This window comes from Triturus cristatus, chromosome 7, assembly GCF_964204655.1.
Source record: "Triturus cristatus chromosome 7, aTriCri1.1, whole genome shotgun sequence".
NCBI classification, from domain to species: Eukaryota; Metazoa; Chordata; class Amphibia; order Caudata; family Salamandridae; genus Triturus; species Triturus cristatus.
In genome coordinates this window covers 1591830569-1591850615 of record NC_140590.1, presented here as the reverse complement: position 1 = coordinate 1591850615, position 20047 = coordinate 1591830569, and the positions used below count along the sequence as shown (strand labels likewise).

The window sequence follows — 20047 nt, the reverse complement described above, 5'->3', positions numbered from 1 at the left end:
CCCCTTTTTTCTTAGAATAAAGGTAGGAGCGAGTCCCCTTCCCAAATTGGATAATCAGATAATCGGATAACTCCGAATCACGAACCACTTTCCACGAAAGGAACTCTTGACTATTTCTGAAGACTCTCCCTTGTGGCTAAGGAGTAGCCACCCTGCACCAGCAGGCACCATCTAAGCGCTTGCGGTTTGCTGTAAGTCTCTCCTACGGATCAAGACTGCCCAGCTCGACGAGACCCGAGTTCCCTGCCATCTCTGACCTTTTACCTCCCTCATCAGCTCAGCTGAGAGTCGTAGGTGTGACGAGACCTGCGGGACCGGCCACCTTCAGAACCTGCACGACGCTTATCTAGCACGCCCACCGAGGGACCCTCGAGTGAGTGCACCTAGGGTTTGAGAAGCCCTAACCCCGAGCAGCTCCAGCATCGAAGTCTGCCTCCCCAGCATCTCCGAGATCTGCGTGGGGGCCCTTCCGCTCCTTGCTGTTCACCGCGTTGTCCGACCACTTGCCGACCGGCTTGTGGCCCTCTACACGACGCGCCAAGATTGTTTTCATCACCGGTCTGGTTGCTCCAGATTGGCTCTTGCTTCCCTCCAACAGAGGAGTACCACGGACCCTCCTGGTCCATCCCGACGCCATCGTGACTTCCCCGCTTGGGTTGCCACTGCCAAGATCCGCTGCCCCTGCCTGGGCCCAGCATCATCGACAGCAGACACCTTCGTGGGGCAGCTCGCCCTCCATCCTGGTCGCCGCCGCGCCTCCTGGTCCGAGGAACAGCCGAGTCCGACGTCACCCACTCACCTGGTCGAGGTGACTTCAGCCGGTACCCTCCTGGTACCCACACGATCGCTGGCTAGCGGTTGAGAACTGAGTCCCCTCTGCTTTCAGGTTTTCCTTCACCACCGATCCAGGCTTGGATCGCTCTGAACATCGTCACTGGTCGCCTGCCAGCAACTTCTTCTTTCAGGCTCCTGAGACTACACGAGGACTCCCGACATCTTGCCGAACTTCACGCAGCCGCAGCCGCTGGGCTAGGTAACTTGAGCATTTCAGTGCTCCATCGCAGGTTCGCTCTACAAGTGTCTAGTTCCTTTTTCGTTTAGTCCCACTGATCGGAACACTCCGGAATCAGTACCTCCAGACTCTATCCATTCGCATTTCCCTGTAAGTGTAGATGGTTTCCCGTGCCCCTCGGGCATTTGTGTAAATTGTGCAACCAGTAGTATTTTCCTAAGAGTTTTGTATTGTGCTTAGCTCCCTGACTCATAAAGAGCCAGGGTAGTCCTGTTATAAATAAATATCCTTTTATTTTCATAACAACTTGTGTGGTGTCCTTTCACTTGGTGTTCAAGGGGTATATGTGATGGTAAACAGCTGGCTTAACACGCCCTCTAGAGTTTAGCCTAAGACTGCTCGTATCCACGCTACTAGGATAGCTGGTCTAAAAGGTTGACTTACAACCAATCATCAATAAGGGTCGTTTGGAATGATACACAGTGATCACTAGAATAGTGAGCACTACATATCAGGCCAACTTCTCACATTGGTGAGCAGCGGTTGGGATTTGAGCTTGCTGTTGTTTACCACACACGTATCCTAAGAATATCGCAGTGAAAGATCACATAAGTACCCAGGCACATATAACTTAACTTAGAATACTCCGAGTTCTACTGAACCGGCTGTTGTAGTGTAACAGGGCTTAGCACACCCTGACTACAACTCTTAGCAAGGGACCAGTAGGTAAACACATAGTGTAGGTAGGTGCATCACTTACACCTCACTAGACAAGCATGTCGGTCCACGGAGAGTCCTCGCAGACTCCCTTAGTGGTCAGTGACCCTCCACAGGTCGTGTCACGATATGCAACTCTTAGCTTCAAGGAGATGAGACAACTGTGTGCCTCCAGGAAGCTAAACCAGGGTTCTAACCCTACCATCGCAATTCTGATAGGTCTCTTAGAGGCGTACGATGCTAGGAGGTCCTCTAACCCAGGTCCCCCCAGTGCAGATGGGAACATGCCTCCCTTAGAGGGAACCCTCGGTGACCCCGACCTCGACCTCCACACAGAGGAGGAGGACGAGGACGAGTTATCGGGAGACGAGGCAGACAAAGGTCCAGTGGTAGTCGGCAGGCTTACAAGGACCAACTTAAGCAGGCATGAGAATGGAACTGGGGGAGCCCCGGGCCCACGCTCAAGCAGGCTTAACCTTGGGAACGGACGAGCTAGGTCTCTCTCCAGAGGCTCTGGCAGATCGGTTCATACACATGTCTCTCAGGCACCTTCTCAGAGAGGAATGACTTCCCCTCAGAGGAGGGAGCACGAAGCGAAGATGCGGGAGGTCAATCTGAGGATCGAGCGGGAAGAACTTGCCCTCGCCAAAGAAAGACTTGCCTTAGCCCGAGAGCAGAAATTAAGTGGGTTAGATCCCACTGGTGGCAGCATTCTCAATAGAGAGAAAGACAGGGGTGTAGACACTAGACACCTGAGTAAAATAGTGCCCCCCTTTAAACAAGGGGACGACATCCACAAGTGGATAACTGCCTTGGAGAGGGCCTGCACTGTCCAGCGCGTCCCCCCAAGTCAGTGGGCAGCTATACTGTGGCTTTCCTTTGAGGGTAAAGGAAGGGACAAGCTCCTCACTACAAGAGCTGAGGATGCTAACAACTACCAGGTCCTGAAGAACACACTGATTGATGGGTTCGGCTTAACTACGGAACAGTACCGGGTGCTGTTCCGGGACACCCAGAAAATTCAGTCTCAGGATTGGACTGACTTTGTTGATTGTGCCACTAAGGCTTTGGAAGGCTGGTTACTGGGTAGCAAGGTTACTGATTACACAGGATTGTACAATCTTATCATGCGAGAACAGATTTTAAACAACTGTCAGAACCAATTGTTGCATCAGCACCTTGTCGACTCGGATCTGACCTCTCCCCAAGAATTGGGAAAGAAGGCAGACAGATGGGTCAGAACAAGGGTCAAGCAGAACCAGAATCAGAACCAGGGTGGTCAGAAGAAAGCAGACCAAAAGGGTAACAAGAACGAACAAAATGACCAGAAGTCTTCGACAGGTCCCCAACAAACCAAAGAGGGTGGGGGTCAGGCTTCACAGAAGAAGAAGACTCAAGAAGGCCAGTCAAAAAGGTGGTGCCAATACTGTAAAAGTAAGACTCACTGGTTTAGTGAGTGCACCAAGAAAGGAGGGCAAACTCCTACCACTGCAGCCCCTAAGGCACCTGCACCCCCTAGTACAGTCAGCAGTGGTAGTGCGCCTCCCAAGGCATTAGTTGGGTTAACCTTGGGAACCGAGGGGAGTGACGACTTAGTCGGCACGCTCACTCAGGCCGTCCTTGTCTGTACAGGGGATATGGATATGACCCCTGATGCCAGTCCCAATACTTTGGGCAAATACAGACAGACACCTTTGATCAATGGAAAAGTGGCTCAGGCCTACAGGGACACTTGTGCCAGTGTCACCATGGTGACGCCTAACTTTGTGGACCCTGGACAGATCATGCTAGGTACCAGTTACCTAGTGACCAATGCCAGCAACGTCACTACCAATCACAGTATGGCAGTTGTTGATTTCTCCTGGGGAGGGGTAAGTGGCCCGAAAAAGGTTGTGGTTAGTTCAGACCTCCCCGTAGAATGTCTGTTGGGCAATGATTTGGAAACGTCACAATGGTCAGAAGTGGAGCAGAGGACTCACATGGAAATGTTAGGTTTGCCAGCACATGTCCTTGCTGTGACCAGGTCACAGGCCAAAAGATGCCCCACTGAACAGGTGCTGGATCCTGGAAGAACGGACCAGACACCTTCCAAGAAAAGGAGCAGTAAGGGTAAGGCTTCGCCTTCCCCCTTGCCCCAGGTCATGGATCAAGTCTCCGAGGAGGCTGACCTTAAAGAACTGAGGGAAACTGAGCCGCAAGAGCTTGAACCTGGTCAGGTTGAGTTTCTGGGCTCAGGGGGACCCTCCAGGGAAGACCTGGGGAAGGCACAGTTAGACTGCCCCTCACTTGAACCCCTCAGACAGCAGGCTGCTGCTGAGGCTGCAGGGAACGCCACAGGTACCCACAAAGTGTACTGGGACGATGGACTCCTGTACTCTGAGGCAAGAGACCCCAAACCTGGTGCGACCAGGAGGTTGGTCATCCCCTTGTCTCTGAGAGGTTTCCTTCTCACCTTGGCCCACGAGATTCCCCTTGCAGGTCACTTAGGCCAGAATAAGACTTGGGACAGAATTGTTCCACACTTTCACTGGCCTCACATGTCCGAAGATACGAAGGAGTTTTGCCGCTCCTGTGTCACTTGCCAAGCCAGTGGTAAGTCAGGTGGCACGACAAAGGCCCCCCTCATACCACTACCAGTGGTGGGGGTACCCTTTGAACGAGTGGGGATCGACATTGTCGGACCAATGGAACCCCAGACAGCATCAGGGCACAAGTTTATACTGGTGGTGGTGGACCACGCCACCAGGTATCCTGAAGCTATTCCCCTTCGGACCACTACAGCACCTGTGGTGGCACGGGCCCTACTTGGAGTGTTCTCCAGAGTGGGCTTCCCGAAGGAGGTCGTCTCAGACAGAGGTGCGAACTTCATGTCGGGATATCTGACTGCTATGTGGAAGGAATGTGGTGTCAACTACAAATTCACCACACCCTATCACCCACAATGCAATGGGCTTGTTGAGAGATTCAACAGGACCCTAAAAGGGATGATTCACGGACTACCTGAAAAGCTTCGGCGAAGATGGGACGTCCTGATCCCCTGCCTCTTGTTCGCCTACAGGGAGGTCCCGCAGAAGGGGGTTGGCTACAGCCCTTTTGAGCTTCTGTTCGGACATCCTGTAAGGGGACCCCTTTGTTTGGTAAAGGAAGGATGGGAGAGACCTCTCAGAAAGCCGGCATCGAACATTGTGGACTATGTACTCGGTCTCCGCTCGCGGATGGCGGAGTACATGGAAAAGGCGTCTAAAAACCTTGAGGCGAGCCAAGAATTACAGAAGGCTTGGCACGACCAAAAGGCTGTCCTGACTGTGTACCAGCCTGGACAGAAGGTGTGGGTGCTGGAGCCAGTGGCCCCGGCAGCACTCAAAGACAAATGGTCTGGGCCCCACACGATCATTGAGCAAAAGGGAGAGGTCACCTACCTGGTAGACCTGGGAACTCCCCGGAGCCCCCACAGGGTGCTCCATGTAAACAGGCTCAAGGCATATGTCGACAGGGAGGGCATGGGCTTGCTCATGGCCACAGATGAGGGACAGGAAGAGGAGAGTGACCCTCTCCCGGACCTGCTCTCTCAGAACCCTGACGATGGGTCAGTAGATGGTGTTGTCTTTTGTGGCAGCCTCTCTGGACATCAACAAAAGGATTGCAAACAGGTTCTTCAATCCTTTCGACATATGTTCTCTCTGACACCCAGTCAGACCAAGTGGTGTACCCATGAGGTCGACACTGGGGACAGTCTACCCGTGAAGAGTAAAATCTATCGGCAACCTGATCACGTCAGAGACTGCATCAAGACGGAGGTGCAGAAAATGTTGGAGCTGGGAGTCATTGAACCCTCGGACAGCCCCTGGGCTAGTCCCGTAGTGCTCGTGCCAAAACCTCACACCCAGGGCGGTAAGAAAGAGATGAGGTTTTGCGTGGACTACAGAGGCCTCAATGCAGTCACTAAGACTGACGCCCACCCGATACCGAGAGCAGACGAACTTATCGACCGGTTGGCCTCGGCCAACTACTTAAGTACGTTTGACCTGACAGCTGGGTATTGGCAAATCAGGTTAGCTGAGGAGGCCAAGCCCAAAACAGCATTTTCTACCCCGGGTGGGCATTATCAGTTTGTGGTAATGCCCTTTGGTTTGAAAAATGCACCTGCCACCTTCCAAAGGCTGGTGAATCGAGTTCTCACTGGGTTGGACGACTTCTGTGCGGCGTATCTGGACGATATCGCTGTCTTTAGCTCCACCTGGGAGGATCACCTGGTCCACCTGAGGAAAGTGTTAGAGGCCCTGCAGAAGGCAGGCCTCACTATCAAGGCCACCAAGTGCCAGATAGGGCAGACACAGGTTGTATACCTGGGCCACCTTGTAGGAGGAGGTCAGGTTCAACCGTTGGAGAGCAAAATACAGGCCATCCAGGACTGGGCTCCTCCAACCACCCAGACTCAGGTTCGAGCTTTCTTGGGCCTGACTGGTTATTACCGGAAATTTGTCAGAAACTATGGATCCATTGTGACCCCGCTAAACGACCTGACAAGTAAAAAGATGCCAAAAAAAGTTCAGTGGACAGCAAGCTGTCAGAAGGCATTCGATGACCTAAAGCAGGCCATGTGCACAGCACCTATCCTAAAGAGTCCAGACTACTCCAAACCATTCATTGTCCAAACAGACGCTTCGGAGCTGGGTGTGGGAGCTGTTCTATCGCAACTGAATTTTGATGGTCATGACCAGCCCATAGCTTTTATTAGCAGGAGGCTGACCCCAAGAGAGAAGAATTGGTCAGCTATTGAGAGGGAGGCCTTTGCTGTGGTTTGGGCCCTGAAGAAGTTGAGGCCATACTTGTTTGGCACTCACTTCAAGATTCAGACCGACCATAAGCCCCTCTTGTGGCTAAATCAAATGAAGGGTGAAAACCCCAAACTACTTAGGTGGTCCATTTCCCTACAGGGTATGGACTTCACAGTGGAGCATAGACCTGGCACTGATCATGGCAATGCAGATGGGCTCTCCAGGTATTTCCACTTAGAGCAAGAAGACTCACCTGGTCAAGGTTAGCTTATTGTCCCAAAGTTTGGGGGGGGGGTCATGTAGGAGAGTAGGGTCTGCAATCCTATGATCACCCAGATTTTTTGCTTTTGCTTCATTGGTTTACGACTTTCCCCGGCTGTGGGCCTGCCGATCAGACCCACAGCCTAGCTGTTCTCTCTCTAAATTAACACACATGTACATTAGGTGCATCCACTAATTGGAACTGGGCCGCCTTGTCAGTCCCTGTCTCAGCATACCACAGGTATCCAGGGCATCGGTGTACCCAGGGCCTACCAGGGGCTGAAGCATGTATTATGCCACCCCCGGAATGGCCGCCCAAATCTGACACAACTGGCTGCACGACAGCTGGGGCCACGTGGTGTAATCACCCGTTGCTGTAGGTGTAGTATTCCTACACCTAACCCTAACATGGACACATGGATTCCTATCAGTCACTCCTATGGCAGGCCTTATCAATCCTGAAGGCAGAGTGCGGGGAGTCATGTGGGATGGTGCCCTGGCGCGAGCTGAGCCCGTCGACGGCTTGCGGAACCAAGTCCTAATAGCCGTTCCATGGTGACGCGGGCCAACTATTTGCTAACTTTGGCATCGCATCACCTGCACATGTCGAGTAAGGTGTCATACGAATTGGAATACGAACCCCTCGCTAGTTCTGGCGACGGGGTTAGCATTCCCCCCTTCTAGAGGGGCACGACATGGAAGTAACCCTGAACCCCGGTTAAAGTTGACTCAAGCCTCAGCATCACAAAATGGATGCTGCCACCAGACACAAGTCTGACCTCCTGCTGCTGGGAGACCTTCCAGCGAGGGGAGCTTGGACAAAGGGTTTCCTGTCAAGGGCGGTGTTAGCACCGTCCCAGACAGGGTTTGTGTATTCCAGGTAGGCAGGGCTGAAAGGAAGGTGATTGCAAGTGGCACCCCGGTGCTCACGGTGCATAGCCCGGCTCAGACCAGTTTCGGGGGGCCTACCAGCCCCTGAGCTGGCGCGAAGCCGGACAAAGGATAGGGGTGTAACCACCCCCCTCCTGGCTCCACCCATAGGTAGAACCTAGTCACGGGCCAGCCCCTTTTTCTTAGAATAAAGGTAGGAGCGAGTCCCCTTCCCAAATTGGATAATCAGATAATCGGATAACTCCGAATCACGAACCACTTTCCACGAAAGGAACTCTTGACTATTTCTGAAGACTCTCCCTTGTGGCTAAGGAGTAGCCACCCTGCACCAGCAGGCACCATCTAAGCGCTTGCGGTTTGCTGTAAGTCTCTCCTACGGATCAAGACTGCCCAGCTCGACGAGACCCGAGTTCCCTGCCATCTCTGACCTTTTACCTCCCTCATCAGCTCAGCTGAGAGTCGTAGGTGTGACGAGACCTGCGGGACCGGCCACCTTCAGAACCTGCACGACGCTTATCTAGCACGCCCACCGAGGGACCCTCGAGTGAGTGCACCTAGGGTTTGAGAAGCCCTAACCCCGAGCAGCTCCAGCATCGAAGTCTGCCTCCCCAGCATCTCCGAGATCTGCGTGGGGGCCCTTCCGCTCCTTGCTGTTCACCGCGTTGTCCGACCACTTGCCGACCGGCTTGTGGCCCTCTACACGACGCGCCAAGATTGTTTTCATCACCGGTCTGGTTGCTCCAGATTGGCTCTTGCTTCCCTCCAACAGAGGAGTACCACGGACCCTCCTGGTCCACTCCCGACGCCATCGTGACTTCCCCGCTTGGGTTGCCACTGCCAAGATCCGCTGCCCCTGCCTGGGCCCAGCATCATCGACAGCAGACACCTTCGTGGGGCAGCTCGCCCTCCATCCTGGTCGCCGCCGCGCCTCCTGGTCCGAGGAACAGCCGAGTCCGACGTCACCCACTCACCTGGTCGAGGTGACTTCAGCCGGTACCCTCCTGGTACCCACACGATCGCTGGCTAGCGATTGAGAACTGAGTCCCCTCTGCTTTCAGGTTTTCCTTCACCACCGATCCAGGCTTGGATCGCTCTGAACATCGTCACTGGTCGCCTGCCAGCAACTTCTTCTTTCAGGCTCCTGAGACTACACGAGGACTCCCGACATCTTGCCGAACTTCACGCAGCCGCAGCCGCTGGGCTAGGTAACTTGAGCATTTCAGTGCTCCATCGCAGGTTCGCTCTACAAGTGTCTAGTTCCTTTTTCGTTTAGTCCCACTGATCGGAACACTCCGGAATCAGTACCTCCAGACTCTATCCATTCGCATTTCCCTGTAAGTGTAGATGGTTTCCCGTGCCCCTCGGGCATTTGTGTAAATTGTGCAACCAGTAGTATTTTCCTAAGAGTTTTGTATTGTGCTTAGCTCCCTGACTCATAAAGAGCCAGGGTAGTCCTGTTATAAATAAATATCCTTTTATTTTCATAACAACTTGTGTGGTGTCCTTTCACTTGGTGTTCAAGGGGTATATGTGATGGTAAACAGCTGGCTTAACACGCCCTCTAGAGTTTAGCCTAAGACTGCTCGTATCCACGCTACTAGGATAGCTGGTCTAAAAGGTTGACTTACAACCAATCATCAATAAGGGTCGTTTGGAATGATACACAGTGATCACTAGAATAGTGAGCACTACATATCAGGCCAACTTCTCACAATAGCCTCAAGTCATTTTTAAATTTGAAGCTTAAGCCCAGGATGTCCTCTGAGTCTGATTGTATTATTCCTATAAACGTGTTGATGCTATTTGCAACCCAAATAAGGAGACCTCCTGATGGTCTACCCCTAGCTGATTGCCGCGCCTCTACACTGTAAGTTCTATAGCCCGCCTTATACAGAGGTTCCCTGGCCCACGTTTCTTGAAACAAACAAAGATCGAAAGTGTCTATATATTCATGCCAGTCTGGTTCCTGCAACTTCCTTGTGAGGCCGGCTATGTTCCAGCTTACTATCTTCACAGCATTTGAGGTGGTATGAGTGTTGGTGGGGGGGCTACAGTCTACTACTGATTGGGTTGTCTGAATATGGCACAATGGTGTCTCAATGGTGTTGTCCAAGTTGCCCCCTTCCTCTGCTTCTGGGCCTAATCCTCCCACCGAATGGGATTTTTCACAGTGTATATCGTTCTCAAGTACGGGAGGGGATGCAGTTGGAATTTTTTGTGCCAGATGTAATAAGTTGCCAGTCCATTCTTGGGTCAGTCAGTCCGTATCTGATAAATTCGAGAGGCCCCCCGAGGTATGATGTACTGTGTCCCTACCAACTGGACAGGTTCTTTTCTGTCTAATGCCAATGCTGGAGTTGAAAAAGGAGTGAGATCTCAGATTCATGGTTATTAAATTTTCTGCGATGTTTTTATAATAGAAGGTTAGCTTAATATCGTCCAGGTCACCCCTGTCTTGTTGGATCCTTTCAGCGTTTTTTAAGTCAGATCTTATTATGGATAGACACTGCCTTTCCTTTCTGATCCAATGGATTGCTTTATTTAGTAGGGAATCCTTGTCTTCCCTTTTGCCCGCCTTCAGTCTTGGAACATTTGTAAGGAATACACAGTATAGCTCTGGGTCTTCCCTTGTTACAGAATAATTAGCCTGATCTAGGTGTCGGTTATGCACTGGCTCATTATCCATGGTCCCTCTCCAGGAGGTGGAATGTGGAGGTCTGACTTTGTGGTAGGTACTCGGATTTGCCTGGGTGTATCTGGCCTGGTGTTGGGGGATAAGGTTATTGGGATTTTCGATGTAGTTGGGCTGTGCTCTATCCTCGTTGGTCTGGACGAATGTATATATACTTGGGTTTTTACACTGCATAGGTTTCTGATGCTCGCGCTGGCTATTGGGAACTCGGGGCAGTGATTTTGCAATTTGGCTACCCCTGGACGTGTCTACTAGTTTGATTCCGGGAGCATCGGTTTCACCCGTATTTGGGAATGAAGCCCCTTTGTAAATCGGTAAATGGGACATTAAGATCTCGAGCATTTTTTTGATTGAGCTGACCTCCTCTTGGAGAACATCCAGTTTGGTGTGTAAGGTAGTTACCAAACTGTATTTATCCAGTATTGTTGGGTTTGTTGGTAAGTGTCCCTGAGAATTATCCCCCGTCACGTCTGGTTGTTTAGGAATTATTTCATCGCTACTTCTCGCGGAGGACAAAATGTCAGGGACCGTGTTCTCACACAGGGGTGCAAATCTATTAGAGCACTCAACTGTGGTTACCTCTCTACATATAGGACTGTCTGGCTGCCTAGCCACTACCTCCGTATTATCAGGTATTTCTGGGCCGGAGGGAGGCTTTATAGTGGGCCCCCTTCCTTGCTTTGGGGATAGAGGAGTTAAGGATTGGGATTGTGTCTGAAACTATGGGGGTGAATAGGGTTCATGTACTATGGCGATGGGTTCTGGGGGCTTTGCCCTTGGCACCTTCTCTTTTTTGCCTTAGTAGGATGAGATTTTATTACCCTTGTTGCTAACCCCCTTGTCGCTAGACAACATGGTCTCTACCTCTTCTATTAAATTATCGATCTCAGCCAATGTACAATTGTTTACGACTGTTTTAGCTTGTTTGTGCATTTTGGCTAATTTCTTTTTCACAGTCATAGGTTCAGTAGCTTTTCGCTTGCCCATCGCCGCCCTGAGAATAGAGCAACACTGTTTGCCCCTCGGCGACAATGACTCTTTAACCAATTTCCAAGGGATAAATAAAGCCACAGAGTATAGGGGAAAGCTAGACAAACACTATATCTTGTATAACAGTTTACTCCGTAAGTCCCGGGCAAATGTTAGGGGTCCACTCAGTTTCTCAGGACTCACGATTGCGCACACCCCCTAGGAAGGAGTGACTACCTTTGGTTACAAGTCAGGTCGCTACAATCATAATGGGCGCAGGCATGGCAAAACATAGACACATGAAGATTGCACACTTCTGCAATTGATTTCTCCCAGAATCTTACTTGAAATGTAAGGGGGGTGGTCCAGTCCAGTCTTGTCCGGTCTTTGACGGGCAAGGACGGGCCCGCCCTTGGCCCGGGCTTCGCCCGGGCGCTGCCCGCGCGCGTCCCGCGCTGCGGTAGGCGAGCTGCGTTGATGTAGGCAGGTGACGCCTGCCACTGACGTCACCTGTGAGCGCCGACCAGGGGAGTCTGGGTACTGTAGTTTTAATTTATGCCGTTACCCTCACGGCGGACCTGGGGGTCGATTTGGCCGATGGGTGCTGGCTGCGTGGGCCCCTTCTGAGGATTGCAAGTCTGCCGTTGCCCTCACGGCGCTGGTAAGGTAGCCTGCCTCGAGTCCCCTCCAAGATGCGTCCCGCGCTGCGTTAGGCGCGCTGCATTGATCTAGGCAGGTGACGCCTGCCACTGACATCACCTGCGAGCGCCGACCAGGGGAGTCTGGGTACTGTAGTTTTAATTTATGCCGTTGCCCTCACGGCAGACCTGGGGGTCGATTTGGCCGATGGGTGCTGGCTGCGTGGGCCCCTTCTGAGGATTGCAAGTCTGCCGTTGCCCTCACGGCGCTGGTAAGGTAGCCTGCCTCGAGTCCCCTCCAAGATGCGTCCCCTATTCAATATACACCACAACAATTAGAAAAGGAGCGTCCACTAAATTGTTTTGTTTCCGGCCCAAATTCAGGCAATCCAATATTAACAAATATAACAATGATGAACAAGAAGTGAGATTCAACTGTCAGGTGTCTTAAGAATGCGTCCAGTATCCAACTTTTATTGGTATTTCAATACATTACATTTTCCAGTCAGCCCAGCCAACGCATTTCGTCCTCTATGGACCTCATTAGGGTTGTGCTTTCCAAACTTAAGTGACTTAAGTAGCAAGACGTATGGCCTCCTGTTTCAGTGTCTTTATGGGTAATAAATCCCTTTTCGGGTGGTGTAGTACCTCCTAAAATCATCTTCCTACTTTGTGTGTCAGGGCTCGAGTGTCACGGAAAAATGCCTCTCGGACACCGTGAAGAGCCAAGAGTGCAGCCTCACACGGACCTATTATCCAGTTGACAGCAACAGTTCCAATAAGCTATGTAAAATTAGCAACCCTGTTAGACCGCGCATCATCTCCTGTACCTTATTAAATGCTAGATCACTGGTTAAAAACAAGGACGAATTTGCTGACTTTTTAGTGCACCAGAAATTAGATGTTGCATTTATAACTGAAACCTTGGCTGATTCCGCTTCAGGTCCCGACTTGGTTTCAGCAATCCTTTTGGGGTACTCTGTTTTTAGAATGGACAGAGTTCCCACAAGGGGTGGAGAGCTGGTGATAATCTACAGCTCACTGCCGCCTTCTCTACTGTATCCATTAATCTGGAGTGCGAAGCACTCTCGTTTTGAGTAGAGCTCTCTAAAAATCATACTTTCAACAGCTAGCTACTACGCCACCCCTCTGGCTCCAGATCCACCTTCACTCAGGCCATCAGATCTACACTTGAATCTAGTATAAACTCTGCAGACTTCATGATTCTTTGAGACTTTAACTTAGAGACTCACACAGACAGAGGATTTGAAATCCTAACTGATAACATGGCAAGCTTGGGCCTATCTCAACTAGTAGACGTCCCGACACACCAGGCAGGCCACATACTCAATGGCATTTTTACCAATGATCCCCTTCTTAAACTTACAACCTCCCACCGACTTGGTCGTTACCACACAACAGTTTATGTTTGAACTTGCAATACTGGCTAACTCATTTGTAAACCCCTCCAACCCTGCCTCGAAGTGTCGAGCCTGGCACAAAATTGATTCTTCCCAATTTAACCTAGCTCTCTCCAGCTCAACGCCCAATGTTCCCAAAGATCTAGATTCAGCCATGTTTGATTACGGACCCTAGCCATGTACTATAATCTATCAGCTTGCTCCTGAAAAAACATACTAATTGGAGAAATATCCCATCCGAACCTTGGTTTTCTGACAAACAAAGTTCAGAAACAAATCTGCTGTAGACAGGAGCGTAAATGGAGAAAGAACTATGATACCACGGAAAATGACATCTACAAACAAATCAGCAGTGACTATAAAACCTTCATTTTAAGGGAAACTATTGTGTATTTCACTCAAGATCGAAATATCTAAAAACTCATACGGGGAATTATTCTCTGCTGTTAGGAAACTTGTCAACCTTCCTGCTAACAATAACACCAATGGTGACAAAGCCATTTGCAGGATGCATTCAGTTTAAAATCGAGGATGTCTATAACATTTTGCTATAACAAATCAAGAAGGGGGGAGAAAGAAGGAACTGCGATCCATTCAGCTTCCTTATTTTATACCCAAAAAATCACATGGGGAACGGATCACTTGTCCTGAGTAACCAGGGTTTTTAAAAATTTCGTATAGTATACCGATAAAAAACCCTCATTCACATACAGAGGTAGGGGTGGCGGTATATCTTGGTTCTCCGCCTTTCTCTTAAAAACGTTACAGCATCATCATAGGGTTAGTTTTTATGCTTCCTCCACCGGGAGGTGTACCCCTGGTTAGAACAGTAGTGATCAGTGATGGCGGAGTTATGTACAGTGAGTTACAGGTGGGAAAAGAAGGGATAGTTAAAAAGCTCGTATAGCCAGATAAAAGATTTTAATAAGTCTGGATTCGAGATGGTCTAAAAATAGTTCTGTGCGTAGGGGGACTTGTTATGAATCTCCCGCACCTAATATGTCCGTGAAAAGGTCGACATGTTTCAGCCCTTGCGTTTGCCCAAAGGGTCAAGTGGGCTTTCTTCAGGACCTAGAGTGAAAAAATAGGAAAAATAGAAAAAAATAGAGTGGGAGACCATGTACGTCTCTGAATTCAAACCTTGTGTTGTCAGGGTTTTCGTGGATTCAGGTGTATTAACCCGATTCTGCTTAGGTCAGATAGGACCTGTGAAAAAGAAAAGGAGGAAACAAGACAAACCAACATAGAAGGAGAATATCAAGTCTATATTCTCCAAATGGTCATGCTGTCTTTGTGCAAAGCGTGACTTTGTATATTTATCTAGATTTTGTATCAATACCTCTTCTAGAAATAAACCACTGTGGAAAGTACCACACATAGTCTTTCCTCTAGCCCAAGCACACTTTAAAGTGACACCACAGTGAAGGCAAACGCAACCGGGCCGCCAGAGGAAGAGTCAGCACAAGTCGTTCTGCACCAGCACAACAGGTATAAGCAAACCACCACGAGATCCACGATCTTCACGAAAACCCTGACAACACAAGGTTTAAATTCACAGAGACATACATGGTCTCCCACTCTATTTTTTCTATTTTTCTTATTTTTTCATTCTAGGTCCTGAAGAAAGCCCACTTGACCCTTTGGGGCAAACGCAAGGGCTGAAACATGTCGATCTTTTTACGGACATATTAGGTGCGGGAGATTCATAAGTCCCCCTACGCACGGAACTATTTTTAGACAATCTCAAATCCAGACTTATTAAAATCTTTTATCTGGCTATACGAGCTTTTTAACTATCCCTTCTTTTCCCACCTCACTGTACATAACCCCGCCATCACTGATCACTACTGTTCTAACCAGGGGTACACCTCCCAGTGGAGGAAGCATAAAAACTAACCTGATGATGCTGTCATTTTTTATAACATTTTGCTGCCAATAATCATTCAGCCACAGAGGCTACAGATCCTAATCCTCCTCCTAACTTTTCAGGTACTTTGTGTTTCTTCACCCCGCTCACTGTCCAGCAGGTATCATGTCTTGCCCATTCCATTAAGTTGGGTTCCCTATTTGACCCCCTGCCCCCAAAAATAATACAGTTAGCCCCAGAGATAATATGCTCCTATCTTGTTAACATCTTTAATGAAATGTGTAATCTTGTCCATTTTGAATGGAAAACGATCATTCATTCTTCCATTAATAAATAATCTCAATCTGCAGGAACCAAGTAGCTATCGAACAATTTCACGCACTCTATTTCTAGCTACTATAGTAGAAGAGGCAAGTAATTTGGATTGGTCTTCTTTAATAAATTCTAATAATTTACTTGATATGACACAATTTGGTTTTAAGAGTAAGCACAGCACTGAATCGGCCCTGCTTGTTGCCTCCGAAGAACTAAGAGCCACCCTTGATACAGTTGGTAGGGTTGCTCTCATCCTTTTAGATTTCTCGGCATCATTCAACAAGGTCAATCGTGACCTTTGGATTGACCGGCTCTACAATATTGATATAAGTGGTGCAGCTCTCGCTCTCTTAAATCACTTAAATCTGAGCTGGAACAATTGGTGCTATGAACGAATTTGTCTCAGACTCCTTCTCCATTCCAGAGTCCTACCCTTTTCATTAATCTCTGTGTCACCCCTTTGGCCAGGCTCATTAAATCCTATGGCTTTTCGGTTATATTGCACGCTGACAGCACTCAAATTGTTGTCTCAGTGTCCGGTAATCTGGAGGATACAGCCACTAGATTTCATAACTGCATGATGCAAGTAGATAACTGGATGAAAAACAACTGACTCAAGTTAAACCCAGGAAAAACTGAGGTCCTCCTCTTCAGCAATGAGGTCTCCTTTTGGGCCCCTTGTTGGTGGCCTCAAGAACTAGGTACCTTGCCAAATCCAGTTAGGAAAGCCAAAGAATCTGGGGATTCTTTTTGACAACAAGTTGTCATTTGAAGGCCAAATCAATGCCATGACATCATCCTTCTACACCCTGAAGATCATTAGAAAAGTGCTTCATTTTATCCCCTCTGAGCTTCAAAAAACAATAGTCACTGCTCTCTCGTCTTATCCACAATGGATTATTGGAATGCTCTTTTTTTGAACATGCAACAGAGACTCCAGATTCTGCAAAATCCAGCAGCCTGCCCACTGTTGGGGATTCCTAGGCAACAATTAGCCTCACAGGTTTTAGTAAAAACTACATTGACTGCCTATAAAGAAGCGTATTGAATTTAAAGCCATATGTATGCCTTTAAAGCTCTGCATGATTCTGGCCCAGACAATTTAAAACACAAGTTTACCTGGTACACACCTTCCAGAATACTACACTCTTCTATGGCTAAGAATATTGTGGAACCAAAGTTCAGATCAGGCTTCTCCGATTAGCCCGTGAGCTACTAGTAGCTCTCCATCTACCTGTAAGTAGCTCGCCTGTGTGCAGCACGGCCTACTGAAGTATAAACTTTTGCTTGGTTGACTTAATATATATGTATCCCAAAATTGAAATGCATATATTTAAGAGAGAAATTTGCCAAACTCCTATGCTTAGCTGATAATTGGAGACAAATAGCTGGATTTCCAAAATATATTTGAAGCCGATATTTGAATGATAAGTTATAAGGCATTGGAGAGACATTACTTACATTATTACCTTGATGCTAGGGGCAGTGCAGCTTTGGCTGTCACATTACTGATGCCAACTGTGCCTGATGCACTAAGACAATCACTGCTGGTAATATTGGACGGTAAGGCCACTAACGTAATCTTGTCTGACATGGTCACTATAACCACACTAAAAATATTAGTAGCTCCATATGATTTTCATTGAACATAAGAAGCTCTTATTATACAAAAGGTTGGAAACCCCTGGTTCAGATGATCTACATTGGGCGAGAGAAGCTTTACAACCTGCATTGCCAAACTAAAACTCTTTTATATCTGAAAGAAACCTCAAGTCTTTTTCCCTTTAGAAAATCCTTAAAAACATGGCTATTCTGCAAAGTAATTCTGTTCCTTTCCAGTAAAACCTCCATAACCAGCAGCGCCAAGACGCCTGCGGACAATCGAGTACGTTATAAAAATTAACAACATAATAGAACATAACAAGGACAAGATCATGTAAATGAACCCCAGAGTAGTTTGAAAAGAATTGGCTCCCAGGATATTCTAACCATACTACTGCATTGCCATCAAGTGCGACATGTAGAATATATCCAAGAATTAATTGTATATATCATATTCTCAGCTTTTACCTTGTGCAACTGTTTCAAGCCATCTTCCGTTTTGACACAGGACTGTTCAACATTATAGTCAATGCGATCCAGCACTGTTCCCTTTAATAAAAATAAAAAAAGAGAAAAAAGCAATACATATCAAGAAAACAAGAAACAGATTACTCAGTGATTGTCTTCAATATAGGATTGTGAAATGCCCATTTTAGTTTATGTGATTTTGTGATAAATGTTAGCCCTTCCAGCAGGAGGATGGGACAACAGCTTGAAAAACAAAAAAGATAAACGGAAAATTCGACTGGAACACATGTCACAGGATAAAGAACACCATCAAGAAAATTTTAGATCACAGGATTTGTAAGCACACGAATACCTATACAGGCATCCTGCCGCTAAAGCCAAAACTTACAGAGAATAAAGACAGAGCAAAAAAGGTGACTTGAGTGCAGAGCCAGTTTTTATGGCTTTCCTAAACAGCAGTCAATCCTGAATGTTATGAAGTGATGAGGAGGGAGAATTCCACAGCCAGACAGCTATTACAGAGAATGATTTACACCCTGGTTGGTCGCGCTTAAACCTAAGAACCGCTAACAAAAGAGCATCAGTGGACTGCAACTTCTGGGATGACATATAATGTGCCAATTATTGCGCAATGCATGAAATTGTGCAATATTTTCAAATGTAAAAGAGAAGGCTTCGAGCAAGTTGTGCCTTTGTAAGAGACTTTTCCTGTCCTTTCTGACGAGTGGTTATGAGAGATCAGTTATTAATCAAATTTTAGGGCATGGTTGGAGTACTTCAATAATTGCATCCAGGGCTAACCATACACTAAGAACAGATCAGTAACATCTTTGTCGACTAAGTGAACATTTGTACTTTCTGTATGGCCAACCAGGATATCAAAGTCAAAGAAGGCAAAAGATCTTGCCTAGTGCTATGCATAAACCAAATAGCTATTAAATTAGGATATTCTTCCACTATTGGACCAGGCACCATAAACAGTAGTGATGACATGCTGCACCTGAATTACTGCTGCTCTTTATTACCAATGGATTTAGCACTAATGTATCCCGAAGATGGATTTAAAAAGAAAAGAACAAGGAAACAAAGTAGTTTTTCAACTTACCTGCTCCACCACCATTCCCGCAAGGTCTCTAAATATTTCATTTAGTTCTGATATAGACTGTACAATTTGTCGAACTTCCCGCTCCCGCTCTTCTACCATCAAAGTATTTTGTTGCACCAGGACCAGCTGGTCGTCTGTAAAGCCCTGCCAAATCAGAGTAAACATGTGAAAATGACACAGAGGGAAGTGTGAGGAAAAATGCCACTATCAATACATTTAAAATGTACTGCTTTGGTAACTGACCCTGTCATAAAGAGTAGTGTCCTCGCCATCATCCATAAGTGGGGCAGACGTGTCAAAAAAATGCTTAGACCGTTCTTCTCGATTTTTCATGCCTAGGAAATAGAAGTCCCATTATGTCAAAAACTGCAGGTAATAGCGAGACTCCGCTTAGGTCACTGAAAATGTAGGGCATGAGGGTGGAGTAAACAAAGTGACTAAAACAGAATAAAGTTCCACTCTGAAAAGAGTCCATTCACATGCCAGCTCTCTGACCGTGTCTATCTACAGCATGTCCTCCCATAAAAGAAAGAGGTTTCAAATGCAAGGAAAAAAAAATACATTTTTCTAAGTCAAGCAAGTGTGCTGGTCTTGTGGAATGGAAAAGAGGTGTGAATGTCGTGCAGGAATACAAATCTAATAACACAGACAATGAGGACAGGAGCGATGAAGAGCATGTTGAGGTCTTGGATTGTGCCAAAAAGGTACACGAGCCCAAGGTGGTCAATGGTGGTCAATGTGTGCAAGGTGTATCATCCTCTGAACATCAGGATGTGATGACCAGTGATGACCTGTCGGTTTGGTTGTTTTTGTGATAAGAAAAATGCAAATAAAAATAATACAAAAAAAAAAAAATTACAACTTAACCATCCTCTGAACATCAATAATAAAGAGGACGTTTAGATGTTTGCAGATTTATGCTCACCATAAATCTTAATAGATGAAGTGATTTGGGAAAATGTGATCTAGTCACAGCTGATGTTGAATGCGAAGGCTATTGTGGTGTCAATTTGCCTAAGATAGTGTATTTTTGTGCCCAGCTAATGTACAAAGGGAGGAAAGCATATGGGAAGGTCTACATTCTGGAAAAGGGTAATACTTTATTGGGTTGGAGTGAGCATCAGGTTTTGGGAAATATCCTGGACCCCAATCGTACTGACCAAATGATACTCCCAGGTCCAGGATGAAGTGGAGAGATGGAGTAAATACCCAAAGTTGTTTGCAGAAAAACTTGGGTGTTTGAGAAAATTTGAACATTGCAATAAATTGAAGAAAAGTGCTGTGCCAAAGGTGCTCAAAGCGAGAAATGTC

General features: G+C 47.6%; 1 protein-coding gene across 3 annotated transcripts in view; it reads right to left on the bottom strand.

Annotated features, from left to right (window-relative positions):
* STX16 (syntaxin 16) overlaps nucleotides 1-20047 on the bottom strand; it is a 121630-nt gene that overhangs the window by 28546 nt on the left and 73037 nt on the right. For all 3 annotated transcript variants that reach the window (XM_085619444.1, XM_085619445.1, XM_085619446.1), the window contains exons 5-7: nucleotides 18980-19071; nucleotides 18737-18880; nucleotides 17632-17712 (exon numbers count right to left, since the gene is read on the bottom strand). In XM_085619444.1, coding sequence (XP_085475570.1) covers nucleotides 17632-17712; nucleotides 18737-18880; nucleotides 18980-19071 — 317 coding nt within the window. The remainder of the gene's footprint in view (nucleotides 1-17631; nucleotides 17713-18736; nucleotides 18881-18979; nucleotides 19072-20047) is intronic.